Raw genomic sequence first — 20,677 nt, 5'->3', positions numbered from 1 at the left:
GATATTTGGGAGAATCTATAAGCTTAATACTGCTTATATATTGTACACATTCAGCCAGAAGTCTGTGTAAATTCCTTTTCAGTACTCTGCATTTATGAAGATGGAACTTACCAAACAATATTAAAAGGTTGATAATGTACTCAATGATCTCTCCCACTATGTTTTTTTCCCCTACATCTGTTATGACATCATAATATACAAGTAATATGCAAATTAGCCAAAGACGCCATTTAGCGACTTCTGGCAACTTTTAGGACAACCAATACCTACTTTTCTGACTGAGGAGTTGGCAACACTGCCCAAAAATCCCAAATTAATCGCCCACAGACCCGACACATGCAAGGAAAAGGTAGAACTACAACTGGGTCCATAAGTAATTGGACTGGTTAAATTTGCCTCTTTGCACCAACACAAAGGAGTTGAAATGAAACCGTGAACGTTACTGCACTTCCCAGCCAACAGTGGCACCCATTTACAGCTGGGTGGACTGGGACAATGCAGACCCGAACTTGAACCCAAGGCTACACACTGGCAGTCCATCTCTTCTCCCATAGAGCCACCTCTCTGTTCAGTTCATCATATATTTTAATATAGGTTTTTAAAATATGTCACAATAGGACCACAAAGGCATTAACACATGTAAGATTCCTAAATTGGACAGCAGATAAATGTACATTATAATCCGTTTGTAGTCCAGCACAGGACCTGAGAGCATGCTGGATAACGTGGAGTGCTCTCAAATTCAAACTTAATGCAGCATGGCTCTTTGAAAACTCTCTCACATCACCATTCAGCCACTAATCTCATTTCCCCACCAGGAAACAATTAACAAACGCACGGTCTTCGCTCCCTCCTGGGAGTAACCAGGGTAACTTCTGTGACCCCACAAACACCGGACTGTTCCTGTGGAAGAACAGGCCTTTCTCTCCTAATGTTCATTAATGTTCCCTTTAGTTCACCCTCAGCTGATGGCCGCACAGCACAGGGAAACCTTCAAGGCCCAGGCTCGGAGAGAATCGCTTGTTGATGTTGTGCCTAGTTTGGTCAGCTTGTGTTTGGTTATGTTGAAACTGTGGCTTCAGGAAACATTTCTACTGTGAGAAACTGGTTGCTGCCCCCCACTCCCAAGATGCAAATCTACTTCTGGTGCACCTGACACCCATTCTGTTTTATGAGATCCATATTTAAATGAATCAGTGAGATTTCATCAAATGTTTTACTTCTGAATCTCACAGCAACTGGTTGACTGCATGTGACTGTCAAATGTTCATAACTTTTGCAATTTTTTCTGAAACTGATATAGCACGGGGTATTAGATCTAGGTAAAGATGAATCAAGGAAACATCAGATGTATGTTGTTTAGGGCTGTTCATGTTATATAGTGAAAAATAAAAGTACGGCTAGTGGTTCTTGTTGTTTAATGCTGACAAATTATACAGTATTTCTTGTCTTTCTGATGCCTGATTCTGTTTTTTCTTTCTCTTTAAGGTGCAGCTCCATCCAGAGATGGGTGTGGTATTTGTGCTGGAGACCCTCCTGTCCTGTGCACCAATAGCATTTCCTCTATATTCGTTTGGTGAATTTGTTCTGTAATTTATGTCTGTAGCATAGTCCAAGCAGAGGGTCCCCCCCTTGAGTCTGGTCTGCTTGAGGTTTCTTCCTCAGAGGGAGTTTTTCCTTACTACTGCTGCTCTGGGGGTTAGTAAGGTTAGACCGTACTTGTGTGAAGCACCTTCAGGCAACTCTGTTGTGATTTGGCGCTATATAAATGAAAATAAATTGAAATTGAAATTGGGTTTATATGTGCACACCAAATTTGAATTCAGTCGATATGATTTAGAGGTTCCCCAGAGTGACACATTTTCTTCTCCCTCTGCTTGCAAGGCAACGTCACCCTAACAGGAGAAGACTCGTTTAAAATGTGCATTTGTGTTTATTGTTTGAACATTTTGTTGTTCAGTCTTTCACACAAGACCTCAAATTACCTTTCTAAAGTGTCAAAACAGTTGTTTATTATAGTTTGCTGTGCGTTTTGAATAAATGTGTGTGGAAAATTATTTTTCGCTTTATTTTTTTTCCTTGCCTATTTTTGACTGTAAACCTTTATTACACTTATAAAACACAACAAAAACATATATATTCTGAAAGCACAGGTTGTCCTGAAAAAAAGAGACATAAAACTTGATTGTGGGATGCAGGGAGAGCTGTTAACAGCAATAATAAAACATTTATGCCAGGCGAGTGAACTGTCCAAAAAATGCCCTCGGACCCAAGAGGGTTAAAACTCTACCATGCAAAGTGAAAGCCATAAATCAACAACATCCAGAAATGCTGCCCTCTTCTCTGGGCCTGAGCTCATTTGAAATGGACAGAGGCAAAGTGGAAAAGCGTGCTGTGGTCTGATGAGTCCACATTTCAAATTGCTTTTGGAAATCATGGACGTTGTGTCCTCTGGACAAAAGAGGAAAAAGACCATCCAGATTGTTACCAGCACAAAGTTCAAAGCCAGCATCTGTGATGGTATGGGGGTGTATTAGTGCCCATGGCATGGTCAACTTACACATCTGTGATGGCACCATCAATGCTGAAAGGTACATCCAGGTTTTGGAGCAACACAATGCTGCCATCCAAGCAACGTCTTTTTCAGGGATGTTGCTGCTTATTTCAGCAAGACAATGCCAAGCCACATTCTGCATGTGTTAAAACAGCGTGGCTTTGTAGTAAAAGAGTGCGGGTACTAGACTGGCCTGCCTGCAGTCCAGACCTGTTGCCCATTGAAAATGTGTGGCGCATTATGAAGCACAAAATACAACAACGGAGACACCGGACTGTTGAACAACTGAAGAATTCCACCTCCAAAGCTTCAACAATTAGTGTCCTCAGTACCGAAATGCTTATTGAGTGTTGTTAGAAGGAAAGGTGATGTAACACGGTGGTAAACATACCACTGTCCTAACTTTTTTTGAAACGTGTTGCAGACATCCATTTCAAAATAAATAAATATTTGCACAAAAACAAAAAAGTCTATCAGGTTGAACATTAAATGTCTTTGTGGTGTATACAATTGAATATAGGTTGAAGAGGATTTGCAAATCATTGTATTCTGTTTTTATTTACATTTTACACAATGTCCCAACTTCATTGGAATTGGGGTTGTAATAAAAACAACAGCTGGCAGCCGCATCAAGTGAACAAGGAGTTACTGACATCATGAGAGGTGGAGATGTTCAGCTCAGCCATGATCAATTAAAGTGATCATGCCCCTAGTTAAACATAACTTTATGGCTTAAAATGTCTTAAATTAAGAAGTCAGAAAAATATTCACTCCCGCACAGTTGTTATGGAGGAGGAAACTATCTATACAGACCATTTCCGTTTCTTGTTTCAAGCTGTAAAAAAAATATTTATTTCTGCTCTAAAGTAGGACATTTTAACATGGAGGAGAGAGGGAACTTGTTTGCTTTTGTAGCCAGCCTCAAGAGGATGGTCAGGGAACTGCAACTTTTTCTTCTTCTGGTAGGGGCAATCGAAGCTTACTGCTTGGTCAGGGAATGGATACATGAACATTTCCAAGTCACTGAATATGCCTTGTGCTTCCTTTACATCGGTCATTAAGAATACAAACACTACAGTATGGTAAATCTGTCTCGAGTAGACAGTTCTAAAAAGCTTACAGCCTATTTCTCACTGATTCCATGCAAAACAAACAAACAAACAAAACCCATTTTTGCTCAAGCCAGCATCTACATTTTGAACTTTTTTTTAAATGTTCATTTATTATTTACAAATGTCTCAGGATGGGCATCCAGCATAAATCTCGTCAAATGAAACCTGCAATTACTGTCCAATGAGCAACATTAACAACATCAGCTCTAATTTGGGGGAGGTGATGGTCTAATGTTTAAAGCTTCAGACCAGAGGATCCTCGGTTCAAATCCCAGCCTGACCAGAAAATCAATAAGGGCCCTTGGGCAAAGTCCTTAATCCCCTAGTTGCTCCCAGTGTGTAGTAGGCGCCTTGCGTGGCAGCAGCCTGACATCGGGGGTGAATGTGAGGCATTATTGTAAAGCGTCTGAAAGATGGAAAGTGCTATATAAATGCAGTCCATTTAAAAATGTAAATAAGAGATCTGCAGCTGGCTTTATTGCATTCAGAAACATACTGTCTCAAGTGTAGATATTCTCAAAATAAAATGGAGATCATAAGACAATGTCTTACGATATCCCAAACTGTAGCTGGAAGTGCAAACAATAAAATGCATACCTTTAGTGAAATGAAATGGCAAATGAGCAAATTATTCAAAATGAATAAAGAATTGTCAAATCAAATCAATTTTATTTATATAGCGCCAAATCACAACAAACAGTTGCCCCAAGGCACTTTATATTGTAAGGGAAAAGCCATACAATAATTACAGAAAAACCCCAACGGTCAAAACGACCCCCTATGAGCAAGCACTTGGCGACAGTGGGAAGGGAAACTCCCTTTTAACAGGAAGAAACCTCCAGCAGAACCAGGCTCAGGGAGGGGCTCTTCTGTTGGGACTGGTTGGGGCTGAGGGGAGAGAATGAGGAAAAAGACATGCTGTGGAAGAGAGCAGAGATCAATCACTAATGATTAAATGCAGAGTGGTGCATACAGAGCAAAAAGAAGTGAATAAAAGAAACACTCAGTGCATCATGGGAACCCCCCAGCAGTCTATAGTCTATAGCAGCATAACTAAGGGATGGTTCAGGGTCACCTGATCCAGCCTAACTATAAACTTTAGCAAAAAGGAAAGTTTTAAGCTTAATCTTAAAAGTAGAGAGGGTGTCTGTCTCCCTGATCCAAATTGGGAGCTGGTTCCACAGGAGAGGAGCCTGAAAGCTGAAGGCTCTGCCTCCCATTCTACTCTTACAAACCCTAGGAACTACAAGTAAGCCTGCAGTATGTGAAATATTGTGAAAATATTGGTGTATGGGTAACCCAAGCAGAAGGGTTCCTCAAGACAACTCCTGCTCGTTCTGTAGATAATATGGAGTTCCATCACGAAGGGCATCTGGTGCAAAAACCTTGTGCCAAATCAACATGATCCATCTCAGATCTGCTGTGGCCACCTCGAGTGGGGATAAGGGGAGCCAAAGGAATGAATTTACTTCACTGAACTGCCTGGAAAGCTCAGGATTAGAATTTTGCTTGGAATCTTCATTTACGTGACATCACTTTAGGATACATCACTCGGAACAATTTTGGCAAGTAATTCAAAATGGATGGGAAGAAATGAATTTTTATATGTTTGGAATTGAGTGTTTGTGTATTGGATACTTTGAAATGGTGAACCAAGTGGTAAGCTTTGATGGCCTCAGATGAAGCCTGACCAGAAGAAAAAGGTTGTAGTTCCTTGACTGGCTGCTTGAGGCTGGCTCCAAAAGCAAGCACTTTCCCATTCAATCCATGTTAAAATGTCCAATGTTAGAGTTGAAATAAACATGTTTACAGCCTGATACAAAAAAAAAAAAGGTTTTGGTCTTTATTTTATTCCTAACTTCTTAGTTGAAGACATTTTAAGTCATAACGTTGTGTACGTATAATTGGGCCATGGTCACTTTGAGTGACAGCTGCTGAACCAAGCTCTGACTCATACTGTGGTGTTTGCTCAGTGTGGCCGTATCTGGGAGTGCTGTCATTTGGAGTATTTTATGACAAACACCTGGAATAATATGGCTTGTTGTGTGGTGAAATGTCCATATGGATCATCTAAAATGTCCCTGCTGCAAGATTTGTGATGAGGGAAACTCTGGTCGGCTTTAATGTTGTATGCTAATGGTGTTAGCACTTTTAGCAGGTGTCGGTCCACTTAATGCAGGATTACTGAGAAAATTAGCAGCTGATCACTTTTAATGTCCCCACCAAACAAAACCGCGAGGAAAACCACTGCACAGCCCCCAAAAATATGATTTAATAAACAACGGAACTGAGGTTAGCCTGTTAGCTTTGTTGGTTCGGACTCAAAGAAAAGAGCAAGCTCAGGTTTTTGTCATACACTGATCCACCCATGCTCTACCCCTTTGGTCATTAATGAGTTCACCATGTCGTAGTCAGAATCAGGGTTAGTAGTACTAAGATAAAAAAACACAACCTGTCACAAAAATTTGACTCATTTCGTGACGGAAGCACGAAAAAAACTCGTGAGACTGGGTTGGCTGGTCTTGATCTATAAGCTGTACATTCAAGTTGCGTGTTGTTAATGATCTCTGTGAATAAAATTGACTTGTTGCATATTTAAAGATGATCAAGTTGAAGTATTTTTCAAACTTGCACTGTGCGTGTGCTGGCTGTTTTTGCTGAGTCAGCACCACATTACGAAACAAAGTGAGACTGGCGTGCACTGCTGACCTGTGTGACTTGTATTTAAAGTAATGTTGTGTTTAGCTCTGTGGTGAACTCAGCAGCGGCGCTAACTGGCTGCTAGCTACACTTGCACTGTGCATGTGAAACGAAGTGACAGAAACTGTGCACTAATTTAGTAAGTTGGGTCAATTGATCAAACACAATCAGTCCAAAAAAACCAACAACAAAACCAACAACAAAGCGCCATTATTAGGTCAATTCCGTTTGGGACATTCCTCGATTTAGTCTCACCAGAATGATTTAGCGCTTGTCCGACAGACAACAGACACAACATTAACACAGTTATGTTGTAGGAGGGTACATTTTGTGATTCACTTCGAGAAGGATGGACTTTGAAAGCATGAAAATTCCACCGTGGGTTAGAACCAGCACAGAGAAGCTAACGGAACTAGCCTGTTTCGCTCCTCACCCATGTGGAAAAGAGCTAAGAGCTTGCTTTATTGTGTAGGATTTAAACCACTGAAGAGGCTTCTTATGCAGGATTGTGCTTTTTCTACCTGTGGAAGGGACTTTCTGTGATTCACACAGACAGGCACAGATTCTGAGCCTGAAATGTCCACTGTTTACAGCCAGTCGGGTGATCATATTTTGGTTTCCAAAAACCAGGACACTCGGCCCGGCAATGGGATACTCAAATGATTCAGTTGCCAGCAGGTACTAACTGGTAGAACCGGAATGGTTGGCAGAACTGGAATGACAATTCAGTTGACAGAATGATTGACAGAACAGCACCTTACTATGCCCCCTACTCTCAAGATATTGATAACCAATCTCAAGATAATGTAATAAAATGTTATCATGCAAAGCAGAAAATCCACACCCCCCGTCATGTTCAAAGCACAAACTTAACATTTTTCTTTTCCAACTTTATTATTGAACTTTTGACAAACAAAACCAGACGTGCAGTAAAGCAAAATAGCTGATAACTTTTACATTTAGTCCACATTCTTCATGTTCCAACTGCATGTCAACAATCACCCCAACCACCTCCCAAACCCAAAGGCCAAACAAACACACATACACACTCCCACAAACAAAATGTGGTATTACAGTAATAACAATATGGACATTCAAAGATGAGGGAAAAAGAGAGGGAAAAAAGGGGGAAAAAAAACAATAATAATATAATATAATCATCTTCTATATCATAAATAACATTCAAATAATCAATATATTGCAAAATGGGTCCCATGTGTCATGAAACGACTTTTCTGAACCATAAAGCAAAAACTTTATTATTATTATTATTATTTTAATCTTTAAATCAGACAGCACCTCTTAAACCCAGTGGACATGTGAAGGGGGATGGGGAAGCTTCCAATTTAACAAAATTAGCCTATGGGCCAGAAAGGTGGTGAACACCAGGGGCCATTTAAATGCTTTTGGCAAACCTGCAACAGGGGGAACACCAAACGTTGCAGATAAGGAATTAGGAATGATAGCACAGTGATAGGCTTTACACAAAACATTGAATATATATTCCCAGAAAGACCCTAGTTTCGGGCACAGCTAAAATATATGCACATGATTTACTGGTGACAAATTCCATCTTTCACAAGCATCACTCAAATGGAAAATTTTTGCCAATCTAGCCTTGGTATAGTCAGTGGTGGGCACAGTTCTGCTAATCCGCTAACCGCTAACTATCAAAGCTAGCTATTTTGTTAGTGAATTAGCTTTCAGCTAACGTCAAAAAGCATCAGCGGACCAATTAGCTTCTGCTAAATTTAGTTCCAATAACTTTTAGACAGCTAACGTTAGTAACGGTGAAAAATATTTATAAACCCTAGTGGCTCCTGTCTGTTATGTATTTTTGCAGCAGTGAGGCACCTAAGAGGAGCTGAGTTCAACTTTACCTCAGCAGAAGGGGCCTGACTACCAAGCTGCTACAGAAACAACAAAACAACAACAACAACACAAAATGATTTCCCTTTACAGCATACAGCAGTCCAGCCGTGAGGCCAAAGTCCTCAGAAGGCAAGCAGGTTTGATTTATGGTTTTGATTTATATAACCCAAATGAATCCAGATAGTTTAACAACATTAATGTCAACCTCTGTCATTTGTACAAAGTGAAAATATAACACATACCTTTTAACTTTAAAATAATGCACTAATTCTGAAATTTTGAACATAACACACACAGATGCCAAACTGCATTATGGGTAAACTGAGAGTGCGATCACGGATTGGTGTTTCATTTAACCAACACAAAACTTAACGTGTGTGTGGTTGTTACAAATAAATGTGTATTTGTAAATATGTAATTTTTTCATTTGTTAAAAAGTCATTTGCAAACTGGAATTCTGTTTAAGTGTGATTTCAGCCAAGCAGCAACAACCATGTGATAACCAGGCATCATTCACACTACCATCACTAGATGGCAGTTTTCTATGCATTTTGGCCCCATTGGCATATTACATACTGGCATATTATGTTACTTATGCTTTTTACTTTATTACTCTTTTACTATGCTTTGTAATCTTTTAATTCATTGTATTTGTTTTCTGAATTGCTTTGTGTGAAGTGACTCTATTGTGATTTGGCACTATATAAAGGAATACATTGAATGAAATTGAGGCTTCAGTTTACCCGTAATGCAGTTTGGCGTGTGTGTTAATATGTAAAACTTCAGAATTAGTGCATATTTAAAAATTAAAAGATATGTGTTATATTTCACTTGTACAAATGACAGACTTGACATTAATGTAGTTAAACTATCTGGATTAATTTGGTTTATAAATCAAAACCATAAGTCAAACCTGCTTTCCTTTTCAAGACATCTGCCTCACGGCTGGACCACTGTATGCTGTCATGGTAAATGACATTTACAGCAGTGGACAAGGCACAAAAAGAGAAGCGCCGATTCATTGGCTGTGTTTGGGTTTGTGAGCGCCTTTGATTCTATCAGAAGTATTGGTGGTGTTTAAACTCAAATTTGGCTTGTCAGTAACTGAGAGTGTACCGCAGACAATACGGAAAGTTAGCGGTTAGCTGTAGCTTCCAATAAATTTTTTGGTGGTTTATTGATTAAGCATTATAAAAGATAACTTTTCAGTTAGCTGTTATCGAAGCTAACTTTTGGTTAGCTGTGCCCACCACTGGGTATAGTGAACCCTAAAAAGAACGTTACATTAAATCAGTTTGTGACGAGCACAGATGGATGACGCATGAAGAAGAAACAAAGCAGAATTCCATTGTTGTTCAGTAAACGTAACATTTAGGCTTGATTACATACATTCTTGATTACAGTAAGTGATGTTGAAGATGACAACCAAATACGAGGGCTGTCAATAAAGTAAAGTAATTTTTTTCAAAAACTATATGGATTTCATTCATATGTTTTTACGTCAGACATGCTTGAACCCTCGTGCGCATGCGTGAGTTTTTCCACGCCTGTCGGTGACGTCATTCGCCTGTGAGCACTCCTTGTGGGAGGAGTCGTCCAGCCCCTCGTCGGAATTCCTTTGTCTGAGAAGTTGCTGAGAGACTGGCGTGTTGTTTGATCAAAATTTTTTCTAAACCTGTGAGACACATCGAAGTGGACACGGTTCGAAAAATTAAGCTGGTTTTCAGTGAAAATTTTAACGGCTGATGAGAGATTTTGAGGTGATTCTGTCGCTTTAAGGACTTCCCACGGTGCGAGACGTCGCTCAGCGCTCTCAGCCGCCGTCGTCAGCCTGTTCAAGCTGAAAACCTCCACATTTCAGGCTCTATTGATCCAGGACGCGGTGCGGCGGCACAGGAAAAACACCTCCGTGTTGATAACCATTTGTAAATCCAGGCGGCTTTTGATGGCTTTCAGTGGAGTGAGTATATGAGAAATTGTTTAACAGCAGGACATGTTCCAACTTGTCCTTAAGGCTTCCAACAGAGGTGTTTTCCTGTGGCGGAGCGTCGCGGCGGCTGCGTCCCGACGCGCGGACCCGTCCGCACGTCTTTCATTAAAAAAATCTCCTTTAACAGTGGAATATCCGGATAAAATGCTGAAACAGACTTCTTCTGAAACTTCTCTGTTCTCTCACGACGTCCTGGATCAATAGAACCTGAAATGTGGAGGTTTTCAGCTTGAACAGGCTGACGACGCCGCCTGAGAGCGCTGCGCGACGTCTCGCACCGTGGGAAGTCCTTAAAGCGACAGAATCACCTCAAAATCTCTCATCAGCCGTTAAAATTTTCACTGAAAACCAGCTTAATTTTTCGAACCGTGTCCACTTCGATGTGTCTCACAGGTTTAGAAAAAATTTTGATCAAACAAAGCGCCAGTCTCTCAGCAACTTCTCAGACAAAGGAATTCCGACGGGGGCTAGACGACCCTCCCACAAGGAGTGCTCACAATAAAAAAGTCTCCAAAAGTGAACCTTTAGTCTAGGGGTGTGTGGGGAGCCGTAACCCACACCCCCACCCATGCTCACTTCCCGCATGGATTCACCCCTGGCTTGCTGTCTGAGCAAAGAATGGATAATGTTTATTTCTGCAGAAAACATGACCAGATTGACAGGTAAGAAGTTTTATCAGCGTTTTTAACATCATGTCATCCTCAGAAAGAGACTTTAGGTGCTTTTGGGTGGAAAAAAGCATTAGAATTTGTAACGGTTGCAGATCAACAGTTTTTAGTGAGGACACACAGAGCGGCTCAGAGTTTTAAAGAAAAAAGTGTATAAATGTCTTTGCAAAATCATAGCTCTGAGCTTCACCACACTTTGAGAGACAACTGTTTTTCAACTGGGAGCTGCTGCACAGCGCATGAACAGCTCGCTGAAAGTGGGCGACGTGGGCAATAACCGAACCCCAAACTCCCCCTGCTCATGGGCCAGTTTTAATGCTGTGATTGACCCACAATACAAAATAATAGTAATGCACAGTGACTTGGAGAATTAACTTAATCTGATTATTGATTTGGAAATATTAACGCCTTAGATTACTGAAAAAAGTGGTCAGATTAGAGTAACGCGTTACTAAGGACCCCTTCACACATAACATGATTGAAGCCGACTAGAGCACTAAGGAGGAATTGCATGCTATTCGTGATAAATAGGAGCTGTCTCTAATGCCTTGTACACCTGTTGCTACAACTATTCGCGTGCAGCAGCGGTTGAAAGATAGTGTCCTGTGCGAGCCCATTTGATTCCTCTTGTGGCAGGTGGCGGCCAGATTCCAGGTAACACACATGAACATCCAACACTGCTCGCTGGACACTTAGAAAATGTGTGGTCATTTGTGCTGTCAGCATGAAAGTAGTTAGCAAGTGATCACTTTAGAGCTGGAGGTGAAATTTGTCTAAGTGCTCCCAAAGTGTGGCGTTGCAAAAAGCAACACACGTGGTGTGCGTGTGTATCATACGTGTGCGTATGTCACGCTCTCCCCCAACACGTACCATGCCAAATAACTAAAATGAATGACCACTAAGTATTTTATGCTCCTGTTATAAGACAGCGATTGTCATGCAGTGGTCAAGTTTCCGTCTGTTAATCAGCGCTTTTGTAAACTGCAGGTTCGAATCCCGCGAGTGGCATCTATTTTTTATTTAACCAGGGTTATTTAAGCATAGGGTTTTGTATTGGATTGCCTTTTATTTATTATTTATATCAACCCAGTGATTTTCACTAATTATACATCAATATCTAATCTGTCAGAGTCCGGTGATTGTATTGATTATTTATATACCCGGCTGGACATAATAAGAGCACACTGCTTCATTCATGTCATTTTATGACTGTACATCTGTGACCATGGATCATATACAAAGGCACAGAGGAATCGTACTTGTATTGTCCACTCGATAAGATTTGCCCTGATTCCTACTTATTTATGCTATATGTGAAGGGGCCCTAAGTAACGTGTTACTCGTGTCACTGTTAGTAAATCACCCGCAAAATGTTCTCCAACCCAGCATTTGGAAAGCCCATGCAATTTAATACTTGTTCTATGGGATCTTAGTTAATCAAGTCCTCAGTGAGATAAACATGCACAGGTTTACCGCCGTAGGGACCCTCTCCATGCCACCACATACTTCTAATAGCCTGTTTAGTGGAGTATTTTTAACTTGTCCTGTACAACATGATATAGTAGCGGTGATATAGTGGTTACCCGTGATTGTGTTTGCATTCCAGATCAATGTTGCACTGATTAATTATGTTTTTTTTTTTTTGAGTGAATTTTTTATTTGTTTTTCACGGTATTTAAAAATTGCATTTTGTGTTTGAAGCAGCTGTGTATTACCTCCATACACATGATGAGTCCAATAAGGAAAGAGGCAACAGACATCCCAAGTATGAGCAGCTCTCTGCGGTAACCTCGCCTGAAGGTCTCTGGGTACATGTCCACTACAGCCGTCACTAAACTCTCGACACACAAACTGACAAATAAAACAACATCATTCATGACGCTGGGTGAAAAACCTCCATTTAAAACAAACTGTTTAATTACTAATTAATGTGCCAAATCTCCATATAGAGGTGCACAACATTAAAATGACTGAAGTACTCAAACATGAACCATTTCATTTTTTTTCCTTGCTCAGTTGGGTCCAGGTGTTCAACAGTCAAGTTAATTATTAAGCCAACCGTTTTTAATCTTATTATTCTGTCACCTGACTGTCCAGGCCAAGGAAGATGAGCATCATGAAGAAGAGGCAGGCCCAAAGAGGAGACAGAGGCATCATTGTCACAGCTTTAGGGTACGCAATAAATGCAAGACCAGGACCTGCACCACAGAACATACATCCAGAAAGAGGTGTTATCCAGACAAACAGTTAGTCAAGTGGTTTTCTGATACACTTAAGACAAATATGCAACAGTCACAACACACATTATAAAACTGGTATTTTCTGTAAAATAATTAAGTTTAATTAGTGCTGTCAGGCGATTAAAAATTCAGAACTACCCAAAGTAATATAGTTTGTATCCCAAGTTCTGGAAATCAGCTAATTAATTTTTGAGTAATGATCTAACAAACCAAATCTACACAAAAGTATAAACATAACATAAGGGTTTGTAAGAGTAGAATGGGAGGCAGAGCCTTCAGCTTTCAGGCTCCTCTCCTGTGGAACCAGCTCCCAATTCAGATCAGGGAGACAGACACCCTCTCTACTTTTAAGATTAGGCTTAAAACTTTCCTTTTTGCTAAAGCTTATAGTTAGGGGGATCAGGACCCTGAACCATCCCTTAGTTATGCTGCTATAGACTTAGACTGCTGGGGGGTTCCCATGATGCACTGAGTGTTTCTTTCTCTTTTTGCTCTGTATGCACCACTCTGCATTTAATCATTAGTGATTGATCTCTGCTCCCCTCCACAGCATGTCTTTTTCCTGGTTCTCTCCCTCAGCCTCAACCAGTCCCAGCAGAAGACTGCCCCTCCCTGAGCCTGGTTCTGCTGGAGGTTTCTTCCTGTTAAAAGGAGTTTTTCCTTCCCACTGTCGCCAAGTGCTTGCTCACAGGGGTCATTTTGACCGTTGGGGTTTTTACGTAATTATGTATGGCCTTGCCTTACAATATAAAGCGCCTTGGGGCAACTGTTTGTTGTGATTTGGCGCTATATAAATAAAACTGATTGAAACTGATTGATAACCTCTCTGGTAAACCTGTTAGAACAAATCTGACACATCGCTGATGCTAAAATGCCACCATTAAAGAAGGTGGACTAGTGTTTAGTTCCATGGGATCATTTACATATGTATAATTTTAAAGAGAATTAAGACTCCTGCTTAAAAAAGAAACAAAAATACAACAATAAAATCAACTTTAATGACTGCTGATAAACATAACAGCATGTGTGGTTCAAATGGACAGACATGAGATGAAAACAGATTTCAAACAGTTTCTAGTTTCCAGACAGAAATCTCCTTTATCTTGCTTGTACTTCTGTTATGTTGTGGCTTTTTGCAGTGTCTGTTTTTGTGTGTGTGTGTGAATTTACAGCAGACACACTATCAAATTAAATTCTTTCACATGGTAGGTGAAATTTGTATTCTTTGTGTTTTGTCAATACATTTTTTTTAATACCAATATCTTTTGTAGAATTGATGTTGCTGTATTTGTATTGTATTGATGTGGGTGTTTTTTTATATGCACTTTCTGCATTTGATAGTGTTGTCTTTCTTAATTTGGACATGTTGTAGCTTCTCTAGACCACTGCAGTATCCAGAATGTAAAAACATGGACTGGGATCAAAATAAGACTTGGTGCCATCTCCTAGAAGATGGCACCAAGTGAGCATCTAAATGAATCTAAAACATTCATTTCAGTGCTCACTGTGTAACACTCCACATCTTCTGTTGCTCTGTCACATTCACTGAATATTTCGTATTGACTTGAATAAATCATAATGGTGAGGTCTAAGAGCCTTAGTGAGGAGGGTGCAGTTATATACTGATAGGTTCAGTTTATCCACTTTGACACAATATGAAGGCTCAAGGAAAAAAACCTATGAAGGCTTTCTATTGTTTTTAGGGTGGGATGTATTTGCTTCACAGACACAGACTGGTTTTTTGGGACATTATTTAGGTGTTTTCCATGATCTTTGTTGGTGTAGTGACATACTCTAAGGGCTACATTATTGTCGTAAATGCTGGTTCTGGTTCAGATTTTGATTTAGACACAACGGTTAAGTAGGTTATCCCTTCCTGTCTCACCAGATTCTGCCACAGCCTCGATGGGAACATTCTGTTCGTAGGCCATGAAGCCCAGCACCGAAAAGATGGCAAATCCTGCCACAAAGCTGGTTCCGCTGTTCAAACAACACAACATGATGCAGTCCCTGAGGAGGACAAAAAAAGAGGTCACACTGATTCCTGGGCCTTAGTTACACACACAGGCACAATTACTGAGTCTGATGCAAGACGTTAGGGGTTTCTCTGCAAAATATTTATATGTGACTTTAGTAGTTGTTCCTTTTAAATTCATCACATGATGCTGAAAACCTACAACATATACACTGACAGAAAACACATTTTAACATATTATTCTGCAAGTGACATTTTCTCCATTCATTCAGCTGATTATTCTTAATCAATCACATCCACCTTTTTACCTGTAGCAGTTATTGTCGTAGGCATTATAACTTCCAAGAGCAGTCAGACAACCCAAACAGATGGCATAGGAGAAGAAAATTTGGGTTCCTGCATCCACCCACACCTGATGGGAAAGAATGAATAAATATACTAACAGATACAAGTTTATATATGACATGGCTAAAATCTTCCAAAGTCATTTTTCCTCAAACAAATATTCCATTTAAATAATATGTGTATTAAGTCAACTAGGATAGCTACGAGGTACTTGCAAAACCTTGTTTAATCCCACAGAAACAAATGAAGCGTGCAAGTTGTCATTTGGGGGGAGGTGTGGGGAGCCTTCTTGCACGTGTGAATTTTTTCCCCGCCCACAGAGCACATCATTGCTAGCAATCAGCCTTAGAGTGAACATGTGTACTGAGCACCCGTCAGATTCTCATTTGCCGTAACATCACGAAACAACTAGAGCAAAGCTAGTGCATCAAATTTTGCCAAATGCTTGGTGATACCCAAGAGGAAACCATTCGCAAGATTCAGCAGGCTTTTGACAATGATGCCATGGGCATAACACCAATAAAAGAATGGCAATATAACTGCTTCAAAAATGGGCTTACATCAGTGGAGAGTAAAGCACATTCCAGTAGGCCATCCACAAGCCAAAATGCCCATGACTTTGGTCATGTATGGCCGCAGTGCCACTGCCCATTGTACTCAAATGATTCAGGCTTTCCTGGCCAAACACAGCACTCCTGTTTTGTCAGGCTCCCTATTCTCCTGACATGGCTCCCTGTGATTTTTGGCTGTTCCCCAAGATCAAAAGACACTAAAAACGACTAAAAGACATCATGCAGAATGCAACGGCCCAGCTGGACACCATTTGAAAAGAGACCTTCCAGAAATGCTTCCAACAATCGCATAACCACTGGAGACTTGTGTGCAATCACAAGGAGACTACTTCAAATGGGATTAGGATTTCAGACCTGCCAGCGAGTAATTGTGTTTTTTTGTGGTCAAAATTTAGATACTTCTTGAATGTATCTCACATTTTTATCTAGGGCTGAAACGATTAGTCGAGTAACTCAAATAATTCGATTACAAAAAATTATTCAAGGCAAATTCTGTGCCTCAAAGCTCTGTTTAATGTTGTAGTGCATACGCCAGGCGCTGTAACATCCCCAGAAAAAAATAAGAAGACCAGAGCATGAATAGAATAGAAACTTTGTCTCATATATATATATTTACAATTTGCATATAAGCAGGGACTTGGCACTACAGATGCCATTGTGTGTATGTCACACATGATTTATAAGCACTTAGAGAATGCTGATTGTTACGCACGTGTGTTATTTGCTGATTTCTCGTCAGCCTTTGACACAGTTCGCCCTCATCTTTTAGTCCAAAAACTGAGAGATCTTAATGTTAGCTCCTCCCTTGTTAGGTGGTTTTACTCTTTTTTAACTAATAGGTCACAGCAAGCTAGAGTAAACAACTCCTTGTCTAAAGCACAATCCTGCAGTACAGGAGTGCCTCAAGGGGCTGTAAGCTCTCCTATTCTTTTCACCCTATACACCAATGGCTGTAGGAGCATAAATCCAAGTAATAAAATCTTGAAATTCTCAGACGACACAACTATTGTGAGCTTACTTTCAGTTGGTGAAAGTCTGTCAGTTTATTTTAATGAAATCGACTCCTTTCAGTCTTGGTGTGAGGAGCACCACTTGACTCTAAATGGGGTTAAAACCAAAGAAATGGCATTTGATCCAAAAAGACTCCTGTCCCATGATCCAGTAATCATCGGAGACAGGGAGATAGAACAGGTGGAGTCAGTGAAATATCTGGGCGTCTATGTGGATAATCTTCTGAGGTGGAATGTGCATGGGGATTTCTTATGTAAGAAATTTTCCCAAAGACTCCACTTCCTCAGAAGACTGAGATTGTTTGGTGTGAGCACCCGAATCATGGTTTGTTTTATAATGCGGTGCTGGAGAGCCTCATTAGGTATGGAATGTGGCCTGGTTTGGCTCACTCACAGTGCAGGGTAAAACCAAAATAGGACAGCTTGTAAAAAATGCAATGAAAATCATAGGACAGAAGGAGTTTCCTTCTCTCCAGACAATTTTTGAAACCTCTGTCCTGGCACAAGCCAAAGCCATAACCAGAGAACCCTCCCATCCACTGCACAGTGAATACACTCTGCTACCTTCTGGGAGGCGCTATCGTGCGATCAAGCACCGCAGTAATAGGTTTAAACTCTCTTTTGTTCCCATGTCAGTGGTTTTGTTAAATAAGACAAGACAGTAGGAATGTGTTTTTTTTTTTTCTTTTTAATTGTTGAATTGTAATTATGTTATTTATTGGGCACGTGCAATATACTGAAGTCACTTTATTTGCAAATGCACTTTACTTGGGATTGTGCAATATCATGACATGGTCATATTCCTTTTGTTGAAATTGTGCAGACCAGCTGACTGTTGTAATGTTGTCTGTGTGTTCGGATGTTAAATGTTGTGAATGTTGTTTATGTGTTAAACAACACTGTGAGCCCAAGACAAATTTCCCAATAAAGTTTAACCTAACCTAACCTAATATATATATATATATATATATATATATACTCAACAAAAATATAAACGCAACACTTTTGGTTTTGCTCCCATTTTGTATGAGATGAACTCAAAGATCTAAAACTTTTTCCACATACACAATATCACCATTTCCTCAAATATTGTTCACAAACCAGTCTAAATCTGTGATAGTGAGCACTTCTCCTTTGCTGAGATAATCCATCCCACCTCACAGGTGTGCCATACCAAGATGCTGATTAGACACCATGATTAGTGCACAGGTGTGCCTTAGACTGCCCACAATAAAAGGCCACTCTGAAAGGTGCAGTTTTGTTTTATTGGGGGGATACCAGTCAGTATCTGGTGTGACCACCATTTGCCTCATGGAGTGCAACACATCTCCTTCGCATCATCCATGAAGAGAACACCTCTCCAACGTGCCGAACGCCAGCGAATGTGAGCATTTGCCCACTCAAGTCGGTTACGACGACGAACTGGAGTCAGGTCGAGACCCCGATGAGGACGACGAGCATGCAGATGAGCTTCCCTGAGACGGTTTCTGACAGTTTGTGCAGAAATTCTTTGGTTATGCAAACCGATTGTTTCAGCAGCTGTCCGAGTGGCTGGTGTCAGACGATCTTGGAGGTGAACATGCTGGATGTGGAGGTCCTGGGCTGGTGTGGTTACACGTGGTCTGCGGTTGTGAGGCTGATTGGATGTACTGCCAAATTCTCTGAAACGCCTTTGGAGACAGCTTATGGTAGAGAAATGAACATTCAATACACGAGCAACAGCTCTGGTTGACATTCCTGCTGTCAGCATGCCAATTGCACGCTCCCTCAAATCTTGCGACATCTGTGGCATTGTGCTGTGTGATAAAACTGCACCTTTCAGAGTGGCCTTTTATTGTGGGCAGTCTAAGGCACACCTGTGCACTAATCATGGTGTCTAATCAGCATCTTGGTATGGCACACCTGTGAGGTGGGATGGATTATCTCAGCGAAGGAGAAGTGCTCACTATCACAGATTTAGACTGGTTTGTGAACAATATTTGAGGGAAATGGTGATATTGTGTATGTGGAAAAAGTTTTAGATCTTTGAGTTCATCTCATACAAAATGGGAGCAAAACCAAAAGTGTTGCGTTTATACACATTTAACCCATCCTAATTACAACATGAGGATAAGTCATGTAAGAGCTAATCAATGTAGCACCAAAAGCTACAGCTTTCCAACGCGACACACAGAGTAAAATAAAGCCTATTAAGAGAAAGAAGGTTCACGCTGATCATCTGAAATAGACTGACTGTGGTTCGCTTTAAATACGGAGTGCACATTTAAAGCGAACCACAGTCAGTTGTTTAAACGGCACTCGCCTTTGCAGACGTACAGTGGGACGCACTACTGCCTCGTCAGGGCTCATAACAGCAAGTCTTAAACTTCAGCGTCTACTGTATGCCCCCCTAAAAAAAAAAAAATTGCCAGTACTCTTGCACTCATAAACGTACTTAAACATCCCATGTTTCTTGTTTCAGCATTCTAAAGAGACAGTGAGACAGAGAGAGGGAGGGAGAGAGACCGCTTCATGTACTGTTTTGAGAACAGAGCACATTTCAGAAAATAAATAAAAGTAGTCTTCAATATAAAGGTTAAAAATAATTAAGCCAATGCTTTAGGTGCATAATATTGTATCTCCACAAGTACAGTTGCTTCCTATGAGCCACCTTGAGATTCAGTCCACGCACTCATCTTCAACTGCTTACTCCAATTAAGGGTCACAGAGCCTATCCCAGCAGTCATAGGGCATGCGGTGGGGGTACACATAGACAGGACACCAGTCTGTCGCAGGGCCACATATAGATAAAGACATTCATACCCGGACACACAACTACAGACATTTAAGACATTAGTTTCCAATTCACCTTATTGTGAGGCAACAGTGCTAACCACTAAGACACCATGCTGCCCAAGATTCAATACAAGTTATTGGCAGTATGCCCAAAGCAGATGGTCACCCCTCTGATTGTGGTCTGCTTTTTTTTTCCTTATCACTGTTGCCTATGTGCTTGCCTCAGGGGTGTCATTAATAAACCTTACTCTTGTGTAGCACCTTTGGGGAAAGTTATGTGTGAGTTGGCACTATACAAAGTTAGAAGCTTTGGACCACACAGACTTGTAACAGGTGAGGAAGAAGGCCCAAATTATTCCCTATTACTCAACAAATGTTTATACTAAAGGGTCACCAGAACCTCAGGAACATAAATAAGAACTGAATGAAGGACTTATAGAAATCTGACATCATCTTCCTGTAGGAGAGCACTCCCACCTCAAAGCCTTGTGGCCAAAGAGCAAGTCATTCATCAAAATGGCTTGGACTTTGTCGTGGTGATCAACAGTACATTTGTTGAGGTTTTTCATCTTACGTTTAGAGTAATTGCATTGTCCGTTGTTAACAGGCTTTTTTATCATGGTTATGAAGGGTTCTCAATTGATTCCTTAGCTATCATCTTCTCGTGATGAAACCTACTTCCTCAATGATACCAATTCAATATGGCCAACAAACTTGTTAAGGCTCCCCATGAAGGAGTAATGCATTAACTGCATTATAGTGAGCCTTAGAACTTTTCAGCTACCCTCGTATATTGGAATGTCCAATTGCTTATGGCATCATTATTCCTTTCGTGGTGTCTTCTAAGGAGGAATCGGACTTTGT

The 20,677-nt window shown here is 40.6% G+C and overlaps 1 protein-coding gene across 1 annotated transcript in view; it reads right to left on the bottom strand.

The window, feature by feature from the left end:
• The window catches only part of slc6a11b (solute carrier family 6 member 11b), a 163,168-nt gene that overhangs the window by 67,662 nt on the left and 74,829 nt on the right, over window positions 1-20,677 (bottom strand). The window contains exons 8-10 of the mRNA XM_034166193.1: window positions 15,420-15,523; window positions 15,022-15,146; window positions 12,982-13,094 (exon numbers count right to left, since the gene is read on the bottom strand). Of these exons, the coding sequence (XP_034022084.1) occupies window positions 12,982-13,094; window positions 15,022-15,146; window positions 15,420-15,523 (342 nt within the window). The remainder of the gene's footprint in view (window positions 1-12,981; window positions 13,095-15,021; window positions 15,147-15,419; window positions 15,524-20,677) is intronic.

Source organism: Thalassophryne amazonica, chromosome 3 (assembly GCF_902500255.1).
Source record: "Thalassophryne amazonica chromosome 3, fThaAma1.1, whole genome shotgun sequence".
In the NCBI taxonomy this organism is placed as follows: Eukaryota; Metazoa; Chordata; class Actinopteri; order Batrachoidiformes; family Batrachoididae; genus Thalassophryne; species Thalassophryne amazonica.
This window is presented reverse-complemented; position numbering and strand designations above follow the sequence as displayed.